A 22,136-nucleotide genomic window follows, 5' to 3' on the forward strand; every position below is an offset into this window, starting at 1 on the left:
CCCAGACCTTGGTGACCCCAAGCCCAAATCTACAGAGTCTCTCCTCACACCGGCTTTCTCCTCACCAAGATACCTACCAGTCCTTCGATTACTTTGGGGGTGGCATCCAGCTCTGGGATCTCACTCAGGAACATGATGGCCACAGATTCCAGGGCCTCTGCCGGCCACTCATTAAACCAGTCGATGGTGCAGCAGTTGACCAGGGAGGGGAACTGTCTCAGGCGAGCTCGGAAGACCTCTCCAATGGGGCTGGGGGTGGGGGCTCAAATGAGGCCCTGAGACAATGACACCCCCCGCCCCCCAGGAACCCAGGACCCAGGGTCGTTTGACAGCCCCGCGGTGTGTCGGCCAGGAGACAAGAACAGAGCAGCCTGGGCCCAGTGGCGTGGCGGGCAGGCCCAGGCCACTTCCCCGCGTGGTGGGCCCGGGTGCTCCCCCGCCCCAGCCACCGGCCCGTGAGGCTGCGACGGCTGCCGGTACCTCATGCACAGCACCATGTGGATGTTGCTGCGCACGCGCCCAGTGTAGGCGGCCATGAGGTTGGCCTTGGTGGGCTGCAGGCCCTGCTCCTGGATGTACGGCCGCATGGTGTTGATGATCTGGTCCTGCTCATCCATGTTGTAGAGGTTGGGAATGTCACCCGAGTTCAGGACATTGTTAATGTCCTCCAGGAAGGACTCATTCTTGATCTAGGGGAGAGTGGGGTGGAGGAAATGAACCTTGATGGTGGCCCTGGGGTGTTGGGCTCCACGACCCTGATCTCCCTGAATCTTAGCAGCAGACCCCTTCCAGGGACAGTGCCACTAGGCTCAGAGAAGCCCAGGGTTACACAGGTGACCTCCCGAGTCGTGGTCAAGGACTCACACCCAGACCCGCCCTGCAGCAGAGACTCTGAACATTGGTGCTTGGCTATGGAAAGGCCTGGGTCCTGGGTGGGACATGCAGCGTCTTTCTCCTCTCTTGCCGGGCCTCTCCACATCTCACAGTTAATCCACCGGAGAAAACCAAGCCACAGGCAGAAACAGGTCCTTGCCTATCTCATATGGCCAGGGCCTGACCAGTGCCAGAAGGCACCCTCTCTCGCCTGACTACGAAAGGGGAGCCCCAGAGAGAAGAGCAGGGCTGGCTGGGAGCCTTCTGGGGCTTCAGTTTCGGCCCAACCCCAAATGCCAGTCAGGGTGAAGTGCTGCCCTGTCTGTCTCGAGGCCCTGGACCCACAACGTCTCCTCTTCTCAGCCCTGGAAGAGGCTTCACACCTAGGGAGCTCCAGATGGAGTAGCCCCAGGAAGGAAGCCATGGGCCCGGCACTGTAGGCACCAGTCCTGTGGTCTTTGAGGTCAGAAGCCATTGACCAGTGAGTGTGGTTCTGCCTGTGGTCGGCCATGGTGCCAGGGGCCTTCTTTACCTCTGGGGATAGCCATTATTTATGCTCACCCCCGCCCCCCCAACTCTGACTGGCTGGGTTTGACCCCCGGCCTCTCTTCCAGCCTTCCTCCCAAGATCCACCCCCAGTAACAGGGACCTGGACTCAAAGGACTGACCACCATTCTGGATGGCATGCTGGGGTGGGTTGTATTCTGCTCATCCCAGACCCCCCGCACTGCCCATGTGGTGGCACCTGGGTATCTGAGAACAGGAAGGTGATGGGCAGGTTGTGCAAGCCAGCCTTGAGCAAGACCTTCTTGACGTCATCACGCCACTCTGTCATGCCGTAGTTCTTAGACAGCTCAATCTGGAAGCACTCGTACTCGGCCCTGGAGACAAGTGTTTGGGTAGAGAGTTTAAAGCTTCACCTAAGCCATCTGCTCTCATCCTAGGCAGACTTGCTGACTCCTCGGCCCTGAACCTGCTCTCTGGCTTCCAGACCTTTGCTGAGGCTGCTCCCTCTGCCTGGAATGCCCTTCCTTCCATCCGCCAAGTTCTGACTCAGAGAGAAGGCCCATGGCCACCTCCTCCAGGAACCCCTCCCAGATGCCTGAAGCTACCCGCTGCCTTCCCCGCAGCATCACAAGGCCCTGCTGCTGCCTCTCCTTGGAGCCCAGGCCTTCTAGAAGCCCATGGGCCAGGTGGGTCTGCCCCAGTGCGGAACATGAGGAAGAACAGGGATGGACATGAGTCTGCCACAAGCTACCCACCGCCCACCATGCCTGGGGGCCCTCACATGTGCGAGGCCAGTCTCGTGAGGGAGCTCCGGCCGCTGCCACCCACGCCCAGGAGGAGTGCGTTGCCCAGCGCCTGGCGCAGGGTGCGGCTGATGCGGCAGACATGACTCATGGCGTCCATGAAGAGCACCAGCCTCAGCTTGGCTGTGTTGGTCTGGTTGTAGTCTTCCATGTACTCCTCGATCACCTGCATCATCTGGGGGCAGGGGTGTGGGGAATGGGAACAGCTGGGTCCTCCTTCTGTCCCTGTGTGCCCTGTCCCCCCCGACAGGGAGCATATCCCCCCCTTCCCTGGCTCCTCTGCGCATGGAGGGATGTTGGGCCTTCAGATGCCGGGTGAATGAGGCCTGAGGGTGGGCTCAGAGAGCTGTCTGCTGCCTCCAGCGCTCCCCAGGACGCACCAACCTGGGGCCCCATGGGAGCTACTGAGAACTAGAAAGGATCTGTGCGGGGAGAAACCACCAGGAGCCCCACCCACTCAGCTTCATCCTGCCGCCCTGGGGTCTTGACTCAAGACTCGTGGCCCCAGGGTCCCTGCTGCAGCTCTATGGGTGGATGACAGCCCCTCAAACGGGCTTAGTGTGTCCCCAGTTATGGAGCCGGTCCCAGCTGAACCACAGGCTTGCCCTCAGGAAAGGGCCAAGCGGGGGCTCCTGCATCCGTTTGACAGGTGGGGAGACGGGGACTCAGAGAGGCAACTGCTGAAGTCCCTGAGCTGGCCTTCCAGACCAGTGTCCAACCCTCTGGTCAGAGGGTGGTGGTCTCTTAGCAGTGGCCACAGAGGGCCGGGGTCCCAGGGCTAGGGCCCCAGCAGGACCCTCACCTTCCTCTCATTGGTGATGAGCTCGTAGGACTTGACGTCGGAGCCTGGCGACATGAAGTCCCCGTAGAGGATGGGCTGGAAGGGGCAGACCTCTTCAAAGCCCACCTCCCACTCATCCATGTGGCTCTCCAGGAGCTTGTCGAACCAGTCACGGTCCTCGTCGTTCACCAGGCGGTCGCGGAACACGCGGCAGTTCTCGTGGTACCACAGGCGCAGCAGCTGCACCTTGTCCTGCGGCCACCCTGGCGTCAGTGCCCGCCCTCAGCCACCTCTCAACGCACCAGGGGCCCTGACCTGGGCCTGGCTCTCCCACTGGGACCCGGCAGGACCCTGAGTGTCTGCTGACCCACGGAGAACGCAGTCCCCACACTGCTGCCCTGGCCTCTCCACCGCCACCCCCAGCTTCAGGTCCAGCTGTGCCAGCTGGCCACCCAGCTCCTTTAGCTTCAGGGTACCCCCTCACCCCAGGCTTCCCAGGTGGTACTAGTGTTAAAGAACATGCCTGCCAATACAGGAGACATAGAGACTCAAGTTTGATCCTTGGGTCAGGAAGATCCCCCAGAGAAAGAAAGAAATGGCAACCTGCTCCAGTATTCTTGCCTGGAGAATCCCTCGGACAGAAGAGCCTGGCAGGCTATAGTCCGTGGGGTCACAGAGTCAGTTATGGCTGAAGTGACTTAGCAGTTTTCAGAGTCCCCACAGCTCCCAAACCCAGGGCCTCGGAGGGATGCCTGACTCCTTATACCTTCCTGACAGCCCACATCTAAGCCCTCACTTGACCCCCAAGCCCCCTCTGACACTGTCCACATCCTGCTGCTGCCTCTGTGCTGACTTTCCGGCCTCTCCCCAGGTGACGGGACTGGCCTCAGGAAGCCCCCGGGCTCTTTTCTCGACCCCTTTGCCTGGAGCTTGGAGGGCTACGGCTCGTTTCCGTCTTGTTCACCCTGTCCCTTAGACACCGGGCCCGCAAGCACTGACCCATCCATCCCCCATTCCAAAGTGCACATCTGCGCCCTCCAGGCCCCGGCTCCCGTCACCTCCAGGACTCTCCCGCTGCAGCCCCGGAGCTGCACAGGCACCCAGCACCCCTGACACTGCTCCCTGCTGCACACCTGCTCCTTCCCCCGGCACCTTCGGTTTCTAGAAGGCACCCGAGGGACTCTGCCCCCAGTTTTCTCACACCCTGGGCTGCCATCAGGAACCCATCAGGCCTTGCCGGGGCCTGGCTCCTGCTTTTGTGTGGCCCCATCACAGCCACTATCCTAGGCATGGATTTCACCAGCGAGATGGGACTCAGCTGGATGAAGCTCCTGGGGGCTTGACACCTGCCGACACCAAGTTCTGCCCCCAGCCCCAGGGCCTGACCAGATCAAGGCTGAGGAGTTGATCAGGAAGGCCTAAAACATGGGAGGACCATGAGGGCAGTGTGGGCACTCGCTACTGGACACCGGGGAGGGGGCCCACCAGTCCTCACCTCGACCTTGGCTGGGTCGGCCATGAGCATTCCCTGGAAGACCTTGGAGAGGTCCCGCAGGTTGAAGGTGTAGTGGGACTTGGCCGGGGTGGGCAGCAGCTGGGAGGTGATGGTGGAGTACACCATGATGGTGGCTTCCACGAGGGGATCCGTGAAGTGGGCAATGTTGGGGGCCCCAGCTGAAGGAACGAGAGAGTGGACCTGGGTCACGGCCCCTGCAGATCCGGGGCTGTGTCCTTCACACACGCCTTTCCCCAGCCTGCAGGCTTGGACCCCCACCCCCCAACCCCCCACCACCCCATGCCCCGCAGCCCTCTCAGATGCTACCTCTGACAAGGTCTTCCTGGTGACCCCCACCATGGGGTGAGGAATCTCTCACTGGGAGCTCCCTACTTCTGTATCTTTATCACTGACCTAGCCTGTCCCTGTGTTGGGGGTGTTGGGATACAGTTATGGAGTTGGAGACACTAATGGGGCCAGACCCGAATGAAACGTGCTGCCTGGGGCCATGCGTGGGGAGGGGTGTGTGGCCCACATGGGGGTAAGGAGTGCACTGCCATGGGTGTGGAAGCGGGGCTCAGCCAGGACTGTGGGGGCCTATCAGCCCCTTGCATTTTTACCACTAACACAATCTATTTGCTTGTGCTCTGAAAACGATCCAGTTTTTTGCTGGGAACCAAAATTCTGTCAGGGGGAATTTGGGGCAGAGAGAGCCTCCACAAAGAGGAAAAAAGGCAAAGAAGGGGCAGAAGGGCTCACTACCCCTAACGTGGGCTCCTCTGTTAATACAGGGACTGTTTTAGGTGCTGGGCACAGGGGGTGGCCCCCGCAGACACACTTCTTACCCCAGTAAGCTGCCATTCTTGGTGAGGAAGACAGACTCCGACCAGTTAACAGGAGACTGAATAAGCCGGGGTTGGGACATTTGATTTAAATGCTGGGGAGGCCTTGCTCAGGAGTGCATGGGAGCAGAGACCTGAGGCCCTGAGGGGCCAAGCAGGCTCAGAACTGGAGGAGGGACACTCATCTTGCTTCTACTATGGGATAGGCATGGGCCCAGGCCCTGGCCAGCCACGCAACAGGTGACTGACCCTCTGGAGGCCTTCAGTGCGGGGCGACCTTTGCTCCGGCACTGTTCCGAGGTCACAGGAGCCTGAGGAGGGCTCACTGTGGCCCCTGGGACCCAAGCCTCAGCCACGTCCAACTTGAGTCCAGGGCTGCCCCTGGAACAAGGGCCCTTGACCCCCCCAGGCCCTGCCCAGGGTACTGGGCACTGCACTTACGCACAGGCTCCCGGTAACTCTTTTCTCCGAGGAGTCCATCTAGAGGGTTGAGGGAGAGACAAGGGCTCAGAGTCAGGTGAGCCACTTGCTGCCCACTTTGACCAGCTATACCCAGCTGAGCAGCCCCGGAGCAGCCCCTGACCACCATCCCCTCCTGAGCCACATGGCCCCACCCCTAAGCTGGGCATGGAGGCAAGTTCTGGCCTATAGTCCCTGGAGGCAGGCCAGGGCAGGCCAGAGAAGGGAAGGCCTGACTCCCCTCACTCACCACCTGGCACAGTGCCAAGTGGAGTTCAAAGGTCAGAGCATGTTCTTGGTGGGAAGTCGACTGGTTGGGGGAAAATGCATCCAGGGGCAGACCTTTCTTCAAGCCTCACGGAAGAGAAGGACCACTTTGTTCACTCTATCTTGGTGGTATTTCCTCATGCTCAAAAGCATCAATAACATCTCTCCACTAGAGAGTCTAACATACGTGTGTGTGCTTATATGGGGGAACATACATGTTTGCGTATGTATGAATCATATATTCAGCAGTTTCCACATGCCAGCTTCATACCAGATGCTCTACATGCAGCGTCTTATTTAACCTTCACAACCTGGGGTGATGGGCACTAATATTGTCACCCTTTTTAGATGAAGAAACTCTGGCTCAGAGCAGCTCATGAACTGGCCAGAGGTAAGAGAGCTGAGTAAGGGGTGGAGCCAGTGGTTCGGCCACCCCCGCTCTTCGCAGTGTGGCTCACTGGACCTGGGCTTCTGCTGGAGCCCACGGCCCTCCCCACTCCTGCCTGGTACTTACCCACCCAGCTGCCCAGGATGGTGGAGAAGATGCGCTTCTTGCTGATGTCATCCATCTCAGCAAAGGACAGGTAGTTGAAGTGGCGGGTCAACCGTGGGGTGACGGCATTTCTGCCTCCACCAGGGGGGCCCATGGCACAGACAAAGTTGATGTCCACCAGCTGCTTGAAGGCTCCTGGAGTGGGAGTAGGAAGTCAGAAGGCCCTGCCAGGGGCTATATTAAGGCTTCTGTGGGCCCTGAGCACTTCCACCTTCATGGGCCTCCTCCTCCATTAAAAATTTTTTTTTTTTAGTTATACTTCATAACAGCATTGGTACATAGACAAATGCATTAATATCATACATTTCAAATGCTCTGGGAAAATGTTCATTTCCCCCTTGCTTTAAAAAGAGATTAGGACACTTTTGTGGACCCTCTATGAGTCTGTGGGCCTGGGCTCTGGCCAGCACACCCCACCCCATCCCCTGGCCCAGGCCGAACATACGCACCGATGATCTTGCGGTCATACCAGCCGCCGTGGTCCATCCACTGGCGCAATAGCTCAATGGGTGGCTGGGCACCATAGGTCTCCAAGGCTGGCATGTTCAGGTCATCGATGAAGAAGATGAAGTTGCGCCCCAGCGGGGGCCCGAACACACCTTTCCGCCTGCGGGGAGGGGCTGTGTGAGCCCAGGGCGCCCGGCACCCGGCGCTCAGGGAGTCCTGGGCTGCAGGATGGCAGCTCCACCTCTGGGAGGCCCTCACTGACTTCGGCCTCCCCCAAATTGCCGGGCCTCTTGAGGAGCTCCTTGTCTCATTCTGAGTGTCCTGGGACATCACATCTGGCTGTCCTGAGTCTTGCCTCCAGGCAGATGCATAACGAGCCATACCCAAGTGCCCGGCCCAGGGAGGGTGCCCACAGAAGGGCTCAGGAGAATTCCTGATAGAAGAAGGGTACAAGGGCACCTAGGGCCCACCCAGGAGGGGAGGGGACACAGCAACCGGCTGAGCCAGGCTGGGGGACATGGGGACCCAGGAGGGAGCCAGTGGGCCTGCCTCTTGTCCAGCTTGCTGTCGATGAGGTCCTGGGTTTGGTTGGCCGAGGTGCGGGCAGAGAAGGTGAGGAAGTGGCTGATGTATTGGAGTGGCAGGTTTTTGAGGAGCTTGTTGGAGATGGTGAGAGTCTTCCCTGTGCCCGTGGGCCCGATGCACAGCACCTAGGAGTGGGGGGTCATGGGGTCAGAGCGTTCTCACAGGGCCCGATGCGCGGTAGGAGCTGCTGCCCTGTCAGTGCAGGAGGCCGGTCACTCCCGGCCTAGGCCCTGGGGCGCGGGGAGGCTGGGGTGGCGGGGGTACTCACGGGCTTGTGGTTGGTGAGCAGCAAGTCTAGCAGGTAGGACATCTGGATGGTGTCCATGGTTGGCACGATGATGCTGCAATAGTTGGTGCCTGGCACCATCGTGAACGTGGCGGAGGAGTCCATCCACTTCACCCAGGCGACCTGGAACCACAGGGCGGGCCTGAAACCTCTCCTCGTTCCCATCCAGGCCGAGTGTACCAAGAGGGCAAGGAGCTGCGCTGTCGGGCAAGGGGGTCCAGCGGAGGGGCTGCTTCTGATAGAAATAGGGATCCCTCTGCCCTGCTTTACACACAGGGCGGAGGACTCCCAGAACAAACCTCCAGGAATCCGGGGGTCTCTGCACACAGCTGCCCAAGTGAAGGCTTCACTGCATCCAGTTACCTTCAGTGGGGCCAGTCCCTGGGTCTCTGCATATGAGGAAAGTCCTCCGGGAACTGGACAACCCAGAAGGCAAAGATCTTTGCTGTCAACTTTAGGCTTCCCAAGCGTGTGGCGGCCACAACTGTGGGACTGGCATCACCTGGACACTGAGAAGTCACCTGGCCTGGTCTCCCCCACCATCCCCAACTGCATGAATCCCTTCACCCACCCACAGCCCTGACTCAACTTGCAGACCTTTCTCTCTGTGGTCCAATCAACATGTCCCACGGGGGATGGTACTGATGGTTAGACTCATATGTGTGAGACCCCTGGCAGGACTGTGTGTGGCGACCACCTCTGAGGTGCCTCTCTGGCCACTCCTCCTTCTGGGCTGGACTCCTGATGCCACGAGGGTAGGCTCATGGAGCCCTTGCTGGCTGAGAGGAGCGATGGGGACACTGCGACAGGCCGTGGGGGCTTACTCTTCCACTCTTGGGGAGCCCCAGTTCTGGGCAAATGGGGCTGAATGAATCCCTGGGCTCAGCGGCAGGATAGGACAGGCAGTAGACATGGTTGGGAAGGGAGGCACTCTGTCATCCCCCAGTCCCAGGTTCAAGGCCAGCTCTGACACCAACGAGCTGCGTGTGACTGTTCTGAGCCCCAGTTTCCTTGTTTGGGAAATGGACCCAGTAGTAACCACCCTGCATGTCTGTGAGGATTCATGAGATGATGCAAATAACCCCAGCGTGACATCTGTGGCCATCAACAGGGCCTCCCCTCTGCAGCCATTGAGTAGGACAGCCACCACCTGACCGCCTCCCTCCCTTCCCCCCTCCCCGTGCTGTTCCTGGGACCAGGCCTCCGTCACCTGCTTGCCCTCCTCCTCCTCCTCATCTTCGTCACTGGTGCTGCTGATGCCACCATCCTCCAGCCTGTAATCAAACACCAGCCCCTCCTCTGGGAAGAGCAAGGCCATCTGTGAGGGATCAGGGGGGAAATAAACAGGTGATGAGGCCCAGTTGCTTACGTGGCTACTTGTTGGCCCTGGGCCTGAGCCTGGGGGACAGCCCCACAGCACCCAGCATTCAGCATACGCGTCCCAGCCCTTGCAGCCCAGCCCAGGGGCGGCTGCCTCTCACGTTTTCTGTCTCCATCTTGATTCTCAGCCAGTGGCTGAAGCTGTTGCGGCTAGTGCTGTCCCCCGTGGCGCCCACACTCCAGACGAGGGAAAAGATGAACCAGGGCTCGATCAGCTCAGGGATGCGGCTCAGCTTCTCGGGTGGCATCTTCTTGAGGCCCTGAGGACAGAGGCGGGGGCAGAACTGAGTGGCCTGAGGAAGCCAAGGGGGTGCGGGCAGGGATCGTCCCTTAGCCTCTGCAGCAGACTGGACGGGGGTGTCCCATGCATGAACCACGTGAGCCAATCCGATTCTCTCTTGCAGGAAGCGGGACTTGGGATTCAGGGCCCTCGGGCGAGGCAAGCAGGGCAGGAGGGAGCAGGCTGCAGCCCTCCACTCAGCGTCTCACTTCTTTGGGCAGGAAGGGCTTGAAGAAGCAGTCCAGCAGCTTGAGGAGACTCATGGTCAGGTTGCTGTTGGTTGAGGTGATCACTTCCTTCACCAAGGACCGGACGAAAGCGAGGGACTCCTGCAGAGGACGGGCACCCCACTCCTGTGGATGTTGGCCATAGCACCCGGCTGCCCCCACCTGGGCTGGCCACTGTGGCCTCCCTCACCTCCAGGAAGGAGATAAAGAGGGACTTGAACTGCTCCTCAAAGGGCCTGAGTAAGGCAGGGAGACGCTTCAGCCAGCATTCGACGAAGGGCATGAGCCCCAGGATGCTAGGCTCCAGGTACACCATGCCGCAGCGGGAGACTGTGGCTGGGGAGGCCACCGCCAGGTCTTGCACCTCGAACATCATGGTCATCGCCTGCCACCAAGATGAACTGCGTGAGCGGGACAGCTGCTGGCCCCCAGGGCAGGGGAAAAGGGCTGCAGGGCCATGGGGAGGGGCTGCCCATCCTGCAACAGTGGGCAGGCCCTGGGGCAGGTGGTGGGCCGGGCTCAATGCTGGGGTAGGAGCAAAGGCAGGAACCCTAGGGCCTCAGCTGATCATGTGGCTCTTGCTGGAGCCTCAGGGAGGAGCCTAAGTCAGGAGATTCCTGGAAGCCCTCTGGCCAGCCTGGGGTCAGGGCATTTTGGGGGTCCCTGGAGCCCTTGGGAGATCTGATGGGAGCTGTGTGCTCTGCTCCAGAGAACTCAACCTGTACATGGACACAGGCTCACACTGGCCTCTGTACCACCTGTACACTGGACTCCAGGCACATTGCCAGGATGCCTGAGCTAATCTGGGCCAAAATGGCTGTGAGTGGGCCTGGGAAGCACAGGGCAACATCAGCTAAGACTGGGGTGTTCGTCCTGGGCTGAGAGCATTGCAGAAAGTGGGTCTGCCGCAAGGGAAGCACCAAGCAACTGCGTGGGACGTGCCTCAGGTACAGGAGCCTGGGGATGGGGAGGGTGCCACGGCCCGGAGAGGAAAGGATTGGGGGGGTGAGGCTTGGCCAGCCTGCTGTGGCCCCTGGGCCCACCCAGTTGCAGAGGACAGCGGGGTGAGTGGACAGGCGGACGGACCTCTGTGAGCTTGATGATCTCCCCGGAGCTGAGGCACAGCTTCTTGTTGTCGTCCAGCACCGTGTTCATGTTCTCAATCCAGACGGCGTCCACCGGCCCGTCGAACATGTACCACTTCTTGCTGTTGTCGGAGCTGATGGCCCCCATCCGGATGAGGGAGGAGAAGATCCCATCTGTCCTGCAGCCACCAGAGAGAGGAGGGCCGTGGGTGCCAGGGAGGAAGGGCACAGCTGGCTCCCAGGGATCCAGGCTGGTTCTGCTCTGTGGTTTTTTTTTTTTTGTCTTAAGTACCTTCATTCATTTAAAAATTATAGTAGGGAAAATAGGACTTTTTGGTGTAATATGATACAATGAAAACATGTGGTTATATTCTCTCCCTGCTGTGCTGTGGTTAGTCATTCAGTCATGTCTGACTCTTTGTGACCCCATGGACTGTATAGCCCACCGGGCTGCTCTGTCCATGGGGATTCTCCAGGCAAGAATACTGGAGTGGGTTGCCATGCTCTCCTCCTCTCCCTGCTGAGTCCTCACTAAAGTTACATTAAAGGAAGATGGAAAGTGATAACCCTCAAAAGAAAAGGAAGATGGGCAGGAGGGAAGACAGAAGCAGAGACCCAGACGGTCCCAGAAGATGGACAGCAGCAGCGGAGGGGAAAATGACCTCTTGGAGAAAGCAGCATCACGAGATGCCTCTAGTTCCTGCCACAGACCCAGGAAGGCTCAGACTTCAGAGGCACCAAATGCCAGGGAAGCGGGTGGGTAGAAGGGCATTTTTCTGGTCTGGTCCCCAGACCCCAGGCTGCCCACACAAGAGCCTGGAGTGGCTGTGATTGAGACCCTTCACCAGAAACGGGGGAAGCTGGACAGGCCCATGTTCGGAAAGACAGGTGGCTGCCCTTCTCCAGTGCCCACTCCCCACTGGCTTCCCAGAACACTGGGGCCAAGAAGATACCCCAGCAGGAGACTGGAGACTTCTCTGGAAAAACAGAATCGCCCCAGAGAAAACCTTCTAGTGCTGACTGGTGGGCCTCTAGTCAGCTCCATGCACTTCCCCCTAAAAGGTACACCTCAGCCTGGGAGCACAGGCCCCGAAGAGGGAGCACCAGCCTCTCGTGGGTACTGACAATAATAGTCAACTTTTCCTGAGTGCTTGCCATGTGCTACACTGTCCCAGCCATCTCCCGTAATAGAGGTGTCATTTTTTATCCTGACTTTGGAGGTGAGGGACAACGGTCCGGGGTGGTGGGGATGAGATGTGGCACTCAGTGAGGAAGCACAGTGGTGGCAAGAGTCCCAGGAAGTTGGGCTCCAGAGCCAGAGCTTCCAACATTCCACTCAACTTGGGGAGGGAGGGGGCCAGGGACCCACAGGCTGAAGAGGTCTAGGAGTACAGCGGTCACTGGAAGGGTCCCAGGCCACTCACCACTCATGGGTGAGCAGGTCAAACTCCCCATACAACTGGCCCATTGTGATGGACTTGGGGTTGAGCACGTAGTAGTTGACGGGCTCGTACACACCGCCGCTGATGGACGGCTGCCCTTTCAGTGACGTCATGGCGGCGGCCAGGACTCTGTAACACTGGGGAAACGGCCAGCCAAGAGTGAGCCTCCAAGCCCCCCGGAGAGCGTGGCTGGCATGGGCTGTGGACCTCAGGGAGCAGCGGGTTGGCCTAAAGGCCCAAGGAGGCACAAGCGGGGGCCAAGACCCCTGCTGCTGAGGCTGCCCCGCCCTCAGGCCCACTGTGTGGGCACTGGGCCACCCAGCTTGGCTCCACTTAAGTCACTCATTTTTCTTTTTTCTTTTAAAAACTTTTATTTTATGTTAGAACATAGAGAATGAATTTATGGTTGCCAGAGGGGAAGGGCGAGGGGGAGGGCTAGATTGGGAATTTGGGATTGACATGTACACACTGCTATATTTAAAGCAGATAATCAGGGACTTCTCTAGTAGTCCAGTGGCTAAGACTCCACGCTCCCAATACAGGGGGCCCGCGCTTGATCCCTGGTCAGGGAACTAGATCCCACATGATGCAACTAAGACCTGGCACACCCAGATAAATAAATAGAGTAGAAAACCGACAAGGACCTACAGTCCAGCACAGGGAACACTTACGTTACTCTTGCCGGAGCCTGTGGGCCCGACGAGCATGAGGCCGTGCCGCACCACCGTGGTCTCGTAGAGCTGGATGCACTTGGTCAGGAATCCTGGAGGGACATGGCAGGGGGGCCCAGGGGTCAGACTAGGGGCTTAGATCCTGGCTCTGCCACTAGTTCGTTGTGACCTCTGGTGGGTTACCTCACTCCCCGCACCTCAGTTTCCTCATCTGTGAAATGGGGTGGCAGTAGTACGTAACTCATAGAGGTCTGTGAAGCCCTGAGCCTCTGTGAGCACAGAGCATTTGGAGAGCTTCCAGGCTGAGGAACACCTCCACGGGCTGGGAGGGTGACTCACCCCACCTGCATGGGGGGAGACCTCACCCTGTGTAGCCCTTTACCCTGCTGTTACCTGTATCCTTTATCACATCCTTTTTAAAACAATAAACCAGCGAACATTCCTGTTTCCCTGAGTTCTGTGAGTTGTTCTAGCAAATGATCAAGCCTGGGGAGGGGGCATGGGAACCTGTGACCTGCAGGCAAGCAGAACAGAAGCTGTGGGTAACCTGGGGAGCTCGCACTCGTGACTGGTGTCTGAAGGGGGTGCAGTCTTGTGGCACTCAGTCCTTAGCCTGTGGGGTCTGTGCTGACCCTGATTCGTGCCAGATTTGAACTGACCTGTAGAACACTCAGGCATGTTAGAGAATGGACGAGTTTGAGGTAAAACCCCACACCTCTGGTGTCAGAAGTGTTGAATGTGAGAGTGAAGGGGAAAGAGTTTTTCTTCAGCTCCCATCACTTGAAGGGTCCCAGTGGAGAGAGGGGCAGAGAGCCTCAGCCCGCAGCATGCTTGGCCAGGCATGAGAGACCCTGAGGCTGGACTACAAGCCTGGCATAGCCAGACCTAGCCATCTTCTGGTGCCCACAGGACTGCGGGGCAGGGCCAGGGCTCACCATCCACGTCCTTCAGGTTGCTCTTCTCGCAGGCCTGGCGGATGGCCTTGTCCAGGATGCCGTAGTCAGCCTCCTCCTCCTTGATGGTGGGGAACAGGTCAGACACAATCCCAGAGAAGAGCTTGAGGTCCTCCTGCAGGAACTTGGGCACATTCACGTCTCGGATGGCCCGGAGGCAAATCAGCTCCTGCAGCAGAGGCCCAGGTCAGATGACCCTCGACCCTCAAGCTGCTCCGGAGCCCCCCTGGACGGCCCATCCCCCCCAGACCCCTGCCACCAGAGCTCCCTGTAGCCCTTGGGCACCTCTTTGAATGGAGCTCACCTCGTCCATGCTGGGGTTTTCTCGCTTAAGGTTCCCGGCAGCTGAGATCACAGTTTTCACGGCTCTCATCCCGAAGTCATAGTGGTCCTGTCACCACCAAAAAGAGGAGGGGCGGTGGGCACTGTCCCTCTTGAGGCTTCTGGGGAGCACTCAGCCTCCCACCTGACACCTGGCCGGGCCTCATCGCCCAGCTCGTGGCTGATGTCGCTCCCCCTGCAGGCTGTCAGCACCCGCTCGCACCCCAGCCCGGGCTGCACACTGCGCTTCGCGCTCCTCCGCTGTCTCCCCTGCACTGCCCCAGTCGTGCGCTCCCGTTACCAGAGACAGCACCATGCCTGCCTCCTGGACCCCGGGGGTGAGGCGTCAGCACCCTGCCTGCCTCCTGGACCCTGGGGGTGAGGCGTCAGCACCCTGCCTGCCTCCTGGACCCTGGGGGTGAGGCGTCTGCCTTGGTCACGGCTCATCCCTGCGGGCCCACTCAGCACAGTGCCAAGGGCAGGGAGGCACTCAGGTTTTATTTACATTGAGAATGAAGGAGCTTCCCATCTCTGCCACAAGAAGACTGGCCTCGATGGCCTTTGCGCTTCCTTTGAACACACATCACCTCTCTCCAGACCCACCCTCTTGACCACGCTACCATGGCTTTTCCCACGGTTGCTGCTGGGTCCATCTCTCTCCATTATAGAGCAGGTGTGATAGAAATATGAAGCTCATCATTTTGCCCCATGGTGTCAGACCATGAGGCTACATACACGTGGGCCCAAACCACAGACCAGCATGTTTCCCAGAAATCTTGGGCTTGGGGCTGGATGCAGAGACTGGGCTTGGCTTCAGGTCTTCAGCACTTGGGAAGGGGTGAGCGCTTTCCAGAACCATGTGGGGGATAATGGCTCTGTTACTGGGGATTGGTGGGGGCATTTTTGAAAGCAGATGATTAGAAAGAAGGGTGTGTGGAGGTGCTGATACCATGATGCACTCCGTGGGGAGCTGCTCTTTTTCCTAGTAATAGATTGCTCTTCTAGCCCATGATTTTTAGTAGGCCCCACCAGGCCAAAGGCAAGTATAGTCTCCCAAGCCACAGGGATGGCTGTTCATGCTTGAATAGGTCACCTAGAGAGGGCCCATGAGGGTGACAACAGGGACTTATTTCTGGGACCATTAAGAAACTAAGCTGGTAGCCTCTAAGCCCAGGGTTGGGACTCATCTCTGCTACTGTAAAGGGGCAGCCTGCCTGAGACTGGAGCCCAGACGGAAAGCTCATCCACTAGCGCCGGTGCCTGAACCAGTAGCATCAACCCCTAGACGCAGGCCCAGCTCACCAAGGGGCAAGTCCTCGTGCTGGGAAGCCCCAGGGGAGATGAGACTGGCTGTCCTCTGGTCCCACGCGACCTAGGTGCTCCTGTTCCCCAGCCTTGGTTGTGTGGCGCTTGGGCTCTTACTGGCCAACCCTCCCTTGTACCTGCACTAGCCCAAGTGGCCATCTGTTCCTGGATCCTGCTCCCGCTCCCCTGCGCACACCAAGCCTGGCCAGGCTCCTGGCTGCTTCGGACCTCAGTGTCCTCAGCTGAGAGGTGGGGGTGTGATTCCTACCTCCGAGGGTTGCAGGGAGAAGACAGCGGCTCCCAGACCCTGGAACCTGCTCCGGGCAGGATCTCACCTGGGAACTGAGCTGCTCGGAGGACAGCTTGAAGGTGGTCGTGATCTTCTTGGCCAGCACATTGGCCTCGTTGAAGCCAAAGGAGTAGAGAGAAATCTCCGCAATCATGGCATAATCCGGAACCATCATGGCCACAGGCCGGAAGAGTGCCTGGGGCACGGGGTACTGCGTGAACAGAGAGGCCGACCTCCCCTCCCAGAGCATCACCTACTTTCTGGACTGTCTGGTCCTCAGAAGGCGGCTCCACTGCCCTCCTCCCCTGCCAGCACTTGGATCCTCCCTCCACGGTGCCTGCCATAGCTGAGGCTTGTACTCCCCTATGGGTGGATCCCTCTGCCCAGTAGAAACCAGTTCTCTGTGTTGACTTGAACCTGCCCTTGCCTTCTCCCAGGCCCTGAGGACAAGCCTGGCCCTTCCTCTCCATGGTTGGGGGACCCCTGGCAGGAGGGCTGCCATGGGGCAGCACAGTCCCTCATGTCCAGCAGCTGTGTCCCTGCATAAGCGTGTGAGCATCTCCGAGCCCAGGCCACAGCTCCGGTGTTTCCCAGTGCCCTGAGCAGCCTTTCAGACCATCCCAGGCCTGAACTCACCTTCAGGTTATCTGGCAGCTCGGTGCGGCCAGCGTATCCCGGATTCATGGTAATAAACACAGCGCAAGACGGCACGAGAGGGATCTCGACGCCTTCAAACATGAAGCGCTCCACCTGCAGGGTGGGGAGGGGTTGGCACACCTGTCCCATGCCCTGGATGGTACCCTCATCCCACTGATGGTCCTGGCTATAACGGGTCAGCCTGGACTGACCCTTGACCATGGATTGGCTCTTCTCCCAGGATCTGGCCTAAGACCTCTGGTCCCAGTGGCCACCTCTGGCCTCCCAGGTCCCAGCTCCCTGCAGTCTTCACACATCTACGTCCACCCCCATTTCCTGACACTGATTCTCCCTAGACCTGGGCAAGCTCAGCCCTGACTAAAACCCAGGGCCCTACTGGGGTTGGGGCACCTGCCAGTCTCCCAGCTCTTGTACCCAGGAGAAGACCTCTGGCCAGCCTGAACAAAACTAGAAGAAGGACAAATGGCTAGGGCTTTCCATGAGCATCAGGTGTGGGGAGGGACCGCTTTGTCCATTGCAGCTTGTCCTGGGAGCTGTACCCAGGGTGGGGTAAGGATATGGGGCTCCCTGGCTGGCTACAAAAGTCCCCTCACAGACAGCTCTGCTAGGTGGTTGGGGGAGTGCCCAGTTCCCTGTGAGATGAGAGAGGCTGGACTCAGGGCAGAGGCCCCAACTCCTGGTTTCCCATCCCGCCAGTGTAGGGGGGTTGCAAGGCAGCATGGGCGGGGTGGGTACAGTTAAAGTGGAAAGGTGGTCGATTACAGGAGACACGGAGGGAAGGCTCCCCCAGAGCTCACCCCCTGTTGCTGCGCCTTCTGGATGGTGGTGATCTGCTGGGCCACCACAGACAGCACCTCGATATCAATGCGATTGAACTCATCGAAGCAGGCCCAGGCGCCAGCACTGAGGGGAAAACATCGCAGGGGCATATGAGTTCAGAGCTCCCCCCGCCCCCGGCACCTCCAAGGGCCCCTGCTGGCTGCCGGGAGGTGACCACTGCTGCCTCTGTGGCCATCTCGGTCAGCTCGGCCACAGCCCCAGCAGCCATGCCCCTTCCCAGTGCTCCCAGGGGCTGGGCCTCGACTCCTGTCGTTCCGCCCCAACCCCCCAGCACCCCGCCAGGCTCCTCCTGGGGCAGAATCCCCGCAAGAGCGCGGCTCCCCGCCCTGTGCCACCTGCGCACCCAGCCTCACCTGGCCAGGCCCTTGAAGAACTTGCCCATGGCCATGAAGTCGAGCTGGTCGGAGCAGTTGAACACAACGGTTTGGATGGCCAAGGCCTTGCCCAGGTCTTTTGTGGTCTCAGTTTTCCCTGTACCGGCCGGGCCAGCTGGGGCGCCCCCAAACTTGAGGTGCAGGGCTCCGGCCAGGGTCAGGTAGCACCTGAGGGGGTGAGAGGTGATGGGCATGGCCCTGTACCTCCTCAGGAGTCCCACAGACTCAAGAGAGCCCCACTGTCTGCCGTCTCGGGCCCTGTGGAGGGGTGACTCCTGCCCCTCCACATGCTGAGGGCGCCACACACACCCAGCCCTGGCTGCAGGGAACAGGACTGGACCCCTCAGCCACCTGGCCAGCATTCCCCACCCCATGGCCCTGCAGTGCTTGGCTCAGGGACCTGCCTGGATGGCTGGCCTGTGGTCACTGTTCCTTTTATTCCTCAAAACCCAGCTTGAGAATTCAGTTGCTACTAAATACAGGTAGCCAGAGGAAGCAACTGAGGGCTTTAGGAGAGAAGTATTCACTTTGTCAAGGGACTTGCCCCCCGTTTCTCTCAACATCAGCTGCTCTGTCGTGGTGAAAGGAAGATCTGACTGATAAAACCTATATAGCCCGCACCCACTTGATGCTTACTGAGCATCACACAGGTGCTAAGAGCTTTACACGGCAGCTCAAGAAACTCTCCTGGCTGCCCAGAGGAGGCTGCAGAGGAAACTGAGAACCAGGGGCTTGAGCCACCTGCCCAAGATCATGAAGCCCATGAGGAGCAAGAGGCAGTTAGAAAAACCCCAAAGCCAAGCTCCCAACGTTTGATTGTCTGGTTCATCATAGATGAATTGCACTGTCTGGGTCCTGGACTCCTGGGCCAGCCAGAGCTGGAGGGCCAGCCAGTGTGAGAGGGGGTATGGGCAGGGGGGCACTCACCTGTCCGTGAGGGGTGTGATCACCAGCCTACCGCTGTTGCCCAGGTACTCGTAGCCATAGATGAACTCGGCATTCACAGCCCGGATGTACAGGTTGTTATTCATCCAGTAGTACCTGGCATTGAAGGGAGATGGGTCCCCAGGGCATATGGACCATGGGCCACTGGGCAGGGTATGTGGTTGAGGAGAGGTGGTTCTTTGGGGTAAATGAGGGCATCGAGGCACACCTGGCTTCCCCCGGGCATCGAGGTCAGCTCCAGCCTCTTGCAGCTGACTCTCCACCCTGCCCTGCCCCTCCTGCTGCTGCTCTGGCCTGGGGATGGATGTGGCCGCACTGCCTGCCCCCTCACCTCAGCTGCGAGATCCACTCGAAGTCATGCACACTGACCACGTTCTCCTGGACCAGCTTGTGCACCACATCCTTGGCATGGACCTCGATGACGATGAGTGCCGACAGCACAGCGCGCTGCATGCGGGACAGACTTCCCCGCACCAGCGCCACCAGGTCACTGAGCTGCAGGAGCCAGGGCACACCGTCAGGGGTGGGTGGGCCTGTGCTGCAGGCAGGCTTTCCCTGCCTTGCTCAGGGATGGGCTTCCGCCAGCAACAACCCCTCTCTTCTGGGGGCTTCTGATGGTCTGGGATGGGCAGGGTGCGGGGACCAGGCAGGGGAGGGTAGGCAGGGCATTGGTCACATGGGAAGTCGGGCAGGGATGTCAATCAAAATGGAGGGACACACAGGCATCCATGTCCCCACTGTGTACAGTGTCCAGGGTCAGCAAGGGGCCTGGCGAGGAGCTTGAGGAAGGAGTGTGGTGAGCAGCCAGTGCACAGGGCGGGGGTAGGCCGTGGGCCAGCCCAGGAGAGCTCCAGGTAGGAGGCTCCCACCCTGACCTTGGGGAGAGGGGTACCTGCCTGACCTCAGCACTCCCGTTAGAGACCCCCATCCCTCCCACTGGTGGCTGGTCATGAGACACTCGTTTCAGGGGTGTCTGACCCTCTAGTCTTTGGCTCCAACCCCAGGCCCTCTTCTAGGATCAAGACATGACAAAGCTCCTGGAGGGACTGAGCTGCCTCAGGGTGTGGGGTGTTGGTGGGGAGTAGATGGTGACCATCCCACCTTGAGTCTCACCTGCCGGGCGAGCTGGGGGAACAGCTGGCTGCTGAGGTTGCCAGCCTCCAGGGCCTCTTCCACTTCTAAGGTCCAATAGGTCTGACACCCGGCGATGGTCACCTGGCCAGGCCAGTTCAGAACCCACTGAGTCCTGAGCATCTGGGAAGATAACACAGGTAAGGCTGACCCAGGCAGCTGCCAGTGCCGACCCTGCAGACTGTTTTTCCCCTAGAGGTCATCTGTGCTTCTGAGCTCAAAATTCCACCTCAAGAGCAGGGAAGACTTTAAAACTTTGGGCCTCTCAGGTTGGGCAGAGTCATCACTTCCTCTGCTGTAGGGATCTGGAAGTGGAGGGGTGGAAGCCCAGGATTGGGAAATGTATGCATCCCGGGTTCACATCCTGACTGCCACCTGTGAATCACAGGTCCTTTGGGCAGGAAACATCTCTCAGCTACTTTGTAGGATAAGGCTTAACCCTGAGGTTAAGGGGTTCAGCTCCACCACCTGCGGTCATGGGGGCCTGGCACACAGTGAGTGCTCGAAACATCACGACAGCAACTGATTGTGACTAGGAACCAGTCTCACTTTTTGGGGGGTATTTTCAGATTCCTCCCTCTGCTCCCAGACACACTCTGGCTGACTGAGAGCAACAGCAGTCAAGGCTGGAGTCTAAGGATGAGGCAGGTGCAACTACAAACTGGCACTTGCCAAGAGCATCGCCAACGACTGCACAACAAAGGCGTTTGCCAGCTGAACCCTGTGCTGCTGCAGCTGCTGACCTTCAACCCCATGAGGGGGTTCAGGGCAGAGTGAGGCACTCCGGGCTCCAGGGAACCTGGTGGGACAAGTATTTAGACAGGAGGACATTTTCAGGAACAGATTTTATGATCCCAATCATTGCATCTCCTCATTATCTAGAAAAGCACTAAATCCCTTCATGATGACGACGGATCCTCGTGACCAGGAGAAAACCTCTTGCAAAGTAACCGCTTGACCACAGTCATCAAGACAGTACAGTATTGGCACAAAGACAGAAAGATAGATCAATGGAACAAGACAGAAAGCCCAGAGATAAATCCACGCACCTATGGACACCTTATCTTTGACAAAGGAGACAAGAATATACAATGGAGAAAAGACAATCTCTTTAACAAGTGGTGCTGGGAAAACTGGTCAACCACTTGTAAAAGAATGAAACTAGAACACTTTCTAACACCATACACAAAAATAAACTCAAAATTGGTTAAAGATCTAAACATAAGACCAGAAACTATAAAACTCCTAGAGGAGAACATAGGCAAAACACTCTTTGACATAAATCACAGCAGGATCCTCTATGACCAACCTCCCAGAATATTGGAAATAAAAGCAAAAATAAACAAATGGGACCTAATTAAAATTAAAAGCTTCTGCACAACAAAGGAAACTATAAGCAAGGTGAAAAGACAGCCTTCAGAATGGGAGAAAATAATAGCAAATGAAGCAACGGACAAAGAATTAATCTCAAAAATATACAAGCAACTCCTGCAGCTCAATTCCAGAAAAATAAAAGACCCAGTCAAAAAGTGAGCCAAAGAACTAAACAGACATTTCTCCAAAGAAGACATACAGATGGCTAATCAAAACCACAATGAGATATCATTTCATGCCAGTCAGAATGGCAGTGATCCAAAAGTCTATAAGCAATAAATGCTGGAGAGGGTGTGGAGAAAAGGGAACCCTCTTACTCTGTTGGTGGGGATGCAAACTAGTACAGTCACTGTGGAGAACAGTGTGGAGATTCTTTAAAAAGCTGGAAATAGAACTGCCATATGACCCAGCAATCCCACTGCTGGGCATACACAAAGAGGAAACCAGAATTGAAAGAGACACGTGTACCCCAATGTTCATCACAGCACTGTTTATAATAGCCAGGACATGGAAGGAACCTAGATGTCCATCAGCAGGCGAATGGATAAGAAAGCTGTGGTACATATACACAATGGAGTATTACTCAGCCATTAAAAAGAATACATTTGAATCAGTTCTAATGAGGTGGATGAAACTGGAGCCTATTATACAGAGTGAAGTAAGCCAGAAAGAAAAACACCAATACAGTATACTAACGCATATACATGGAGTTTAGAAAGAAGGTAATGATGACCCTGTATGCGAGACAGCAAAAGAGACACAGATGTATTGAACAGTCTTTTGGACTCTGTGGGAGAGGGCGAGGGTGGGATGATATGGGAGAATGGCACTGAAACACGTATAATATCATATGTGAAACAAATCGCCAGTCCAGGTTTGAAGCATGATACAGGGTGCTCGGGGCTGGTGCACTGGGATGACCCAGAGGGAGGAGGGAAGGTGGGAGGGGGTTCAGGATGGGGAA

At 57.9% G+C, this 22,136-nt stretch overlaps 1 protein-coding gene across 1 annotated transcript in view; it reads right to left on the bottom strand.

Annotated features, from left to right (window-relative positions):
• The window catches only part of DNAH1 (dynein axonemal heavy chain 1), a 78,838-nt gene that overhangs the window by 16,874 nt on the left and 39,828 nt on the right, over window positions 1–22,136 (bottom strand). The window contains exons 25-51 of the mRNA XM_068981809.1: window positions 19,781–19,921; window positions 18,999–19,162; window positions 18,650–18,763; window positions 17,702–17,890; window positions 17,306–17,411; window positions 16,488–16,601; window positions 15,898–16,047; window positions 14,241–14,327; window positions 13,919–14,105; window positions 12,984–13,075; window positions 12,295–12,449; window positions 10,872–11,049; window positions 9,976–10,170; window positions 9,768–9,887; window positions 9,380–9,538; window positions 9,109–9,216; window positions 7,881–8,021; window positions 7,577–7,737; window positions 7,030–7,187; window positions 6,542–6,715; window positions 5,743–5,781; window positions 4,460–4,638; window positions 2,986–3,216; window positions 2,162–2,358; window positions 1,619–1,754; window positions 481–689; window positions 78–249 (exon numbers count right to left, since the gene is read on the bottom strand). Coding sequence (XP_068837910.1) covers window positions 78–249; window positions 481–689; window positions 1,619–1,754; window positions 2,162–2,358; window positions 2,986–3,216; window positions 4,460–4,638; window positions 5,743–5,781; window positions 6,542–6,715; window positions 7,030–7,187; window positions 7,577–7,737; window positions 7,881–8,021; window positions 9,109–9,216; window positions 9,380–9,538; window positions 9,768–9,887; window positions 9,976–10,170; window positions 10,872–11,049; window positions 12,295–12,449; window positions 12,984–13,075; window positions 13,919–14,105; window positions 14,241–14,327; window positions 15,898–16,047; window positions 16,488–16,601; window positions 17,306–17,411; window positions 17,702–17,890; window positions 18,650–18,763; window positions 18,999–19,162; window positions 19,781–19,921 — 4,056 coding nt within the window. The remainder of the gene's footprint in view (window positions 1–77; window positions 250–480; window positions 690–1,618; window positions 1,755–2,161; window positions 2,359–2,985; window positions 3,217–4,459; window positions 4,639–5,742; window positions 5,782–6,541; window positions 6,716–7,029; window positions 7,188–7,576; window positions 7,738–7,880; window positions 8,022–9,108; window positions 9,217–9,379; window positions 9,539–9,767; window positions 9,888–9,975; window positions 10,171–10,871; window positions 11,050–12,294; window positions 12,450–12,983; window positions 13,076–13,918; window positions 14,106–14,240; window positions 14,328–15,897; window positions 16,048–16,487; window positions 16,602–17,305; window positions 17,412–17,701; window positions 17,891–18,649; window positions 18,764–18,998; window positions 19,163–19,780; window positions 19,922–22,136) is intronic.

Source organism: Capricornis sumatraensis, chromosome 10, assembly GCF_032405125.1.
Source record: "Capricornis sumatraensis isolate serow.1 chromosome 10, serow.2, whole genome shotgun sequence".
NCBI lineage: Eukaryota > Metazoa > Chordata > Mammalia > Artiodactyla > Bovidae > Capricornis > Capricornis sumatraensis.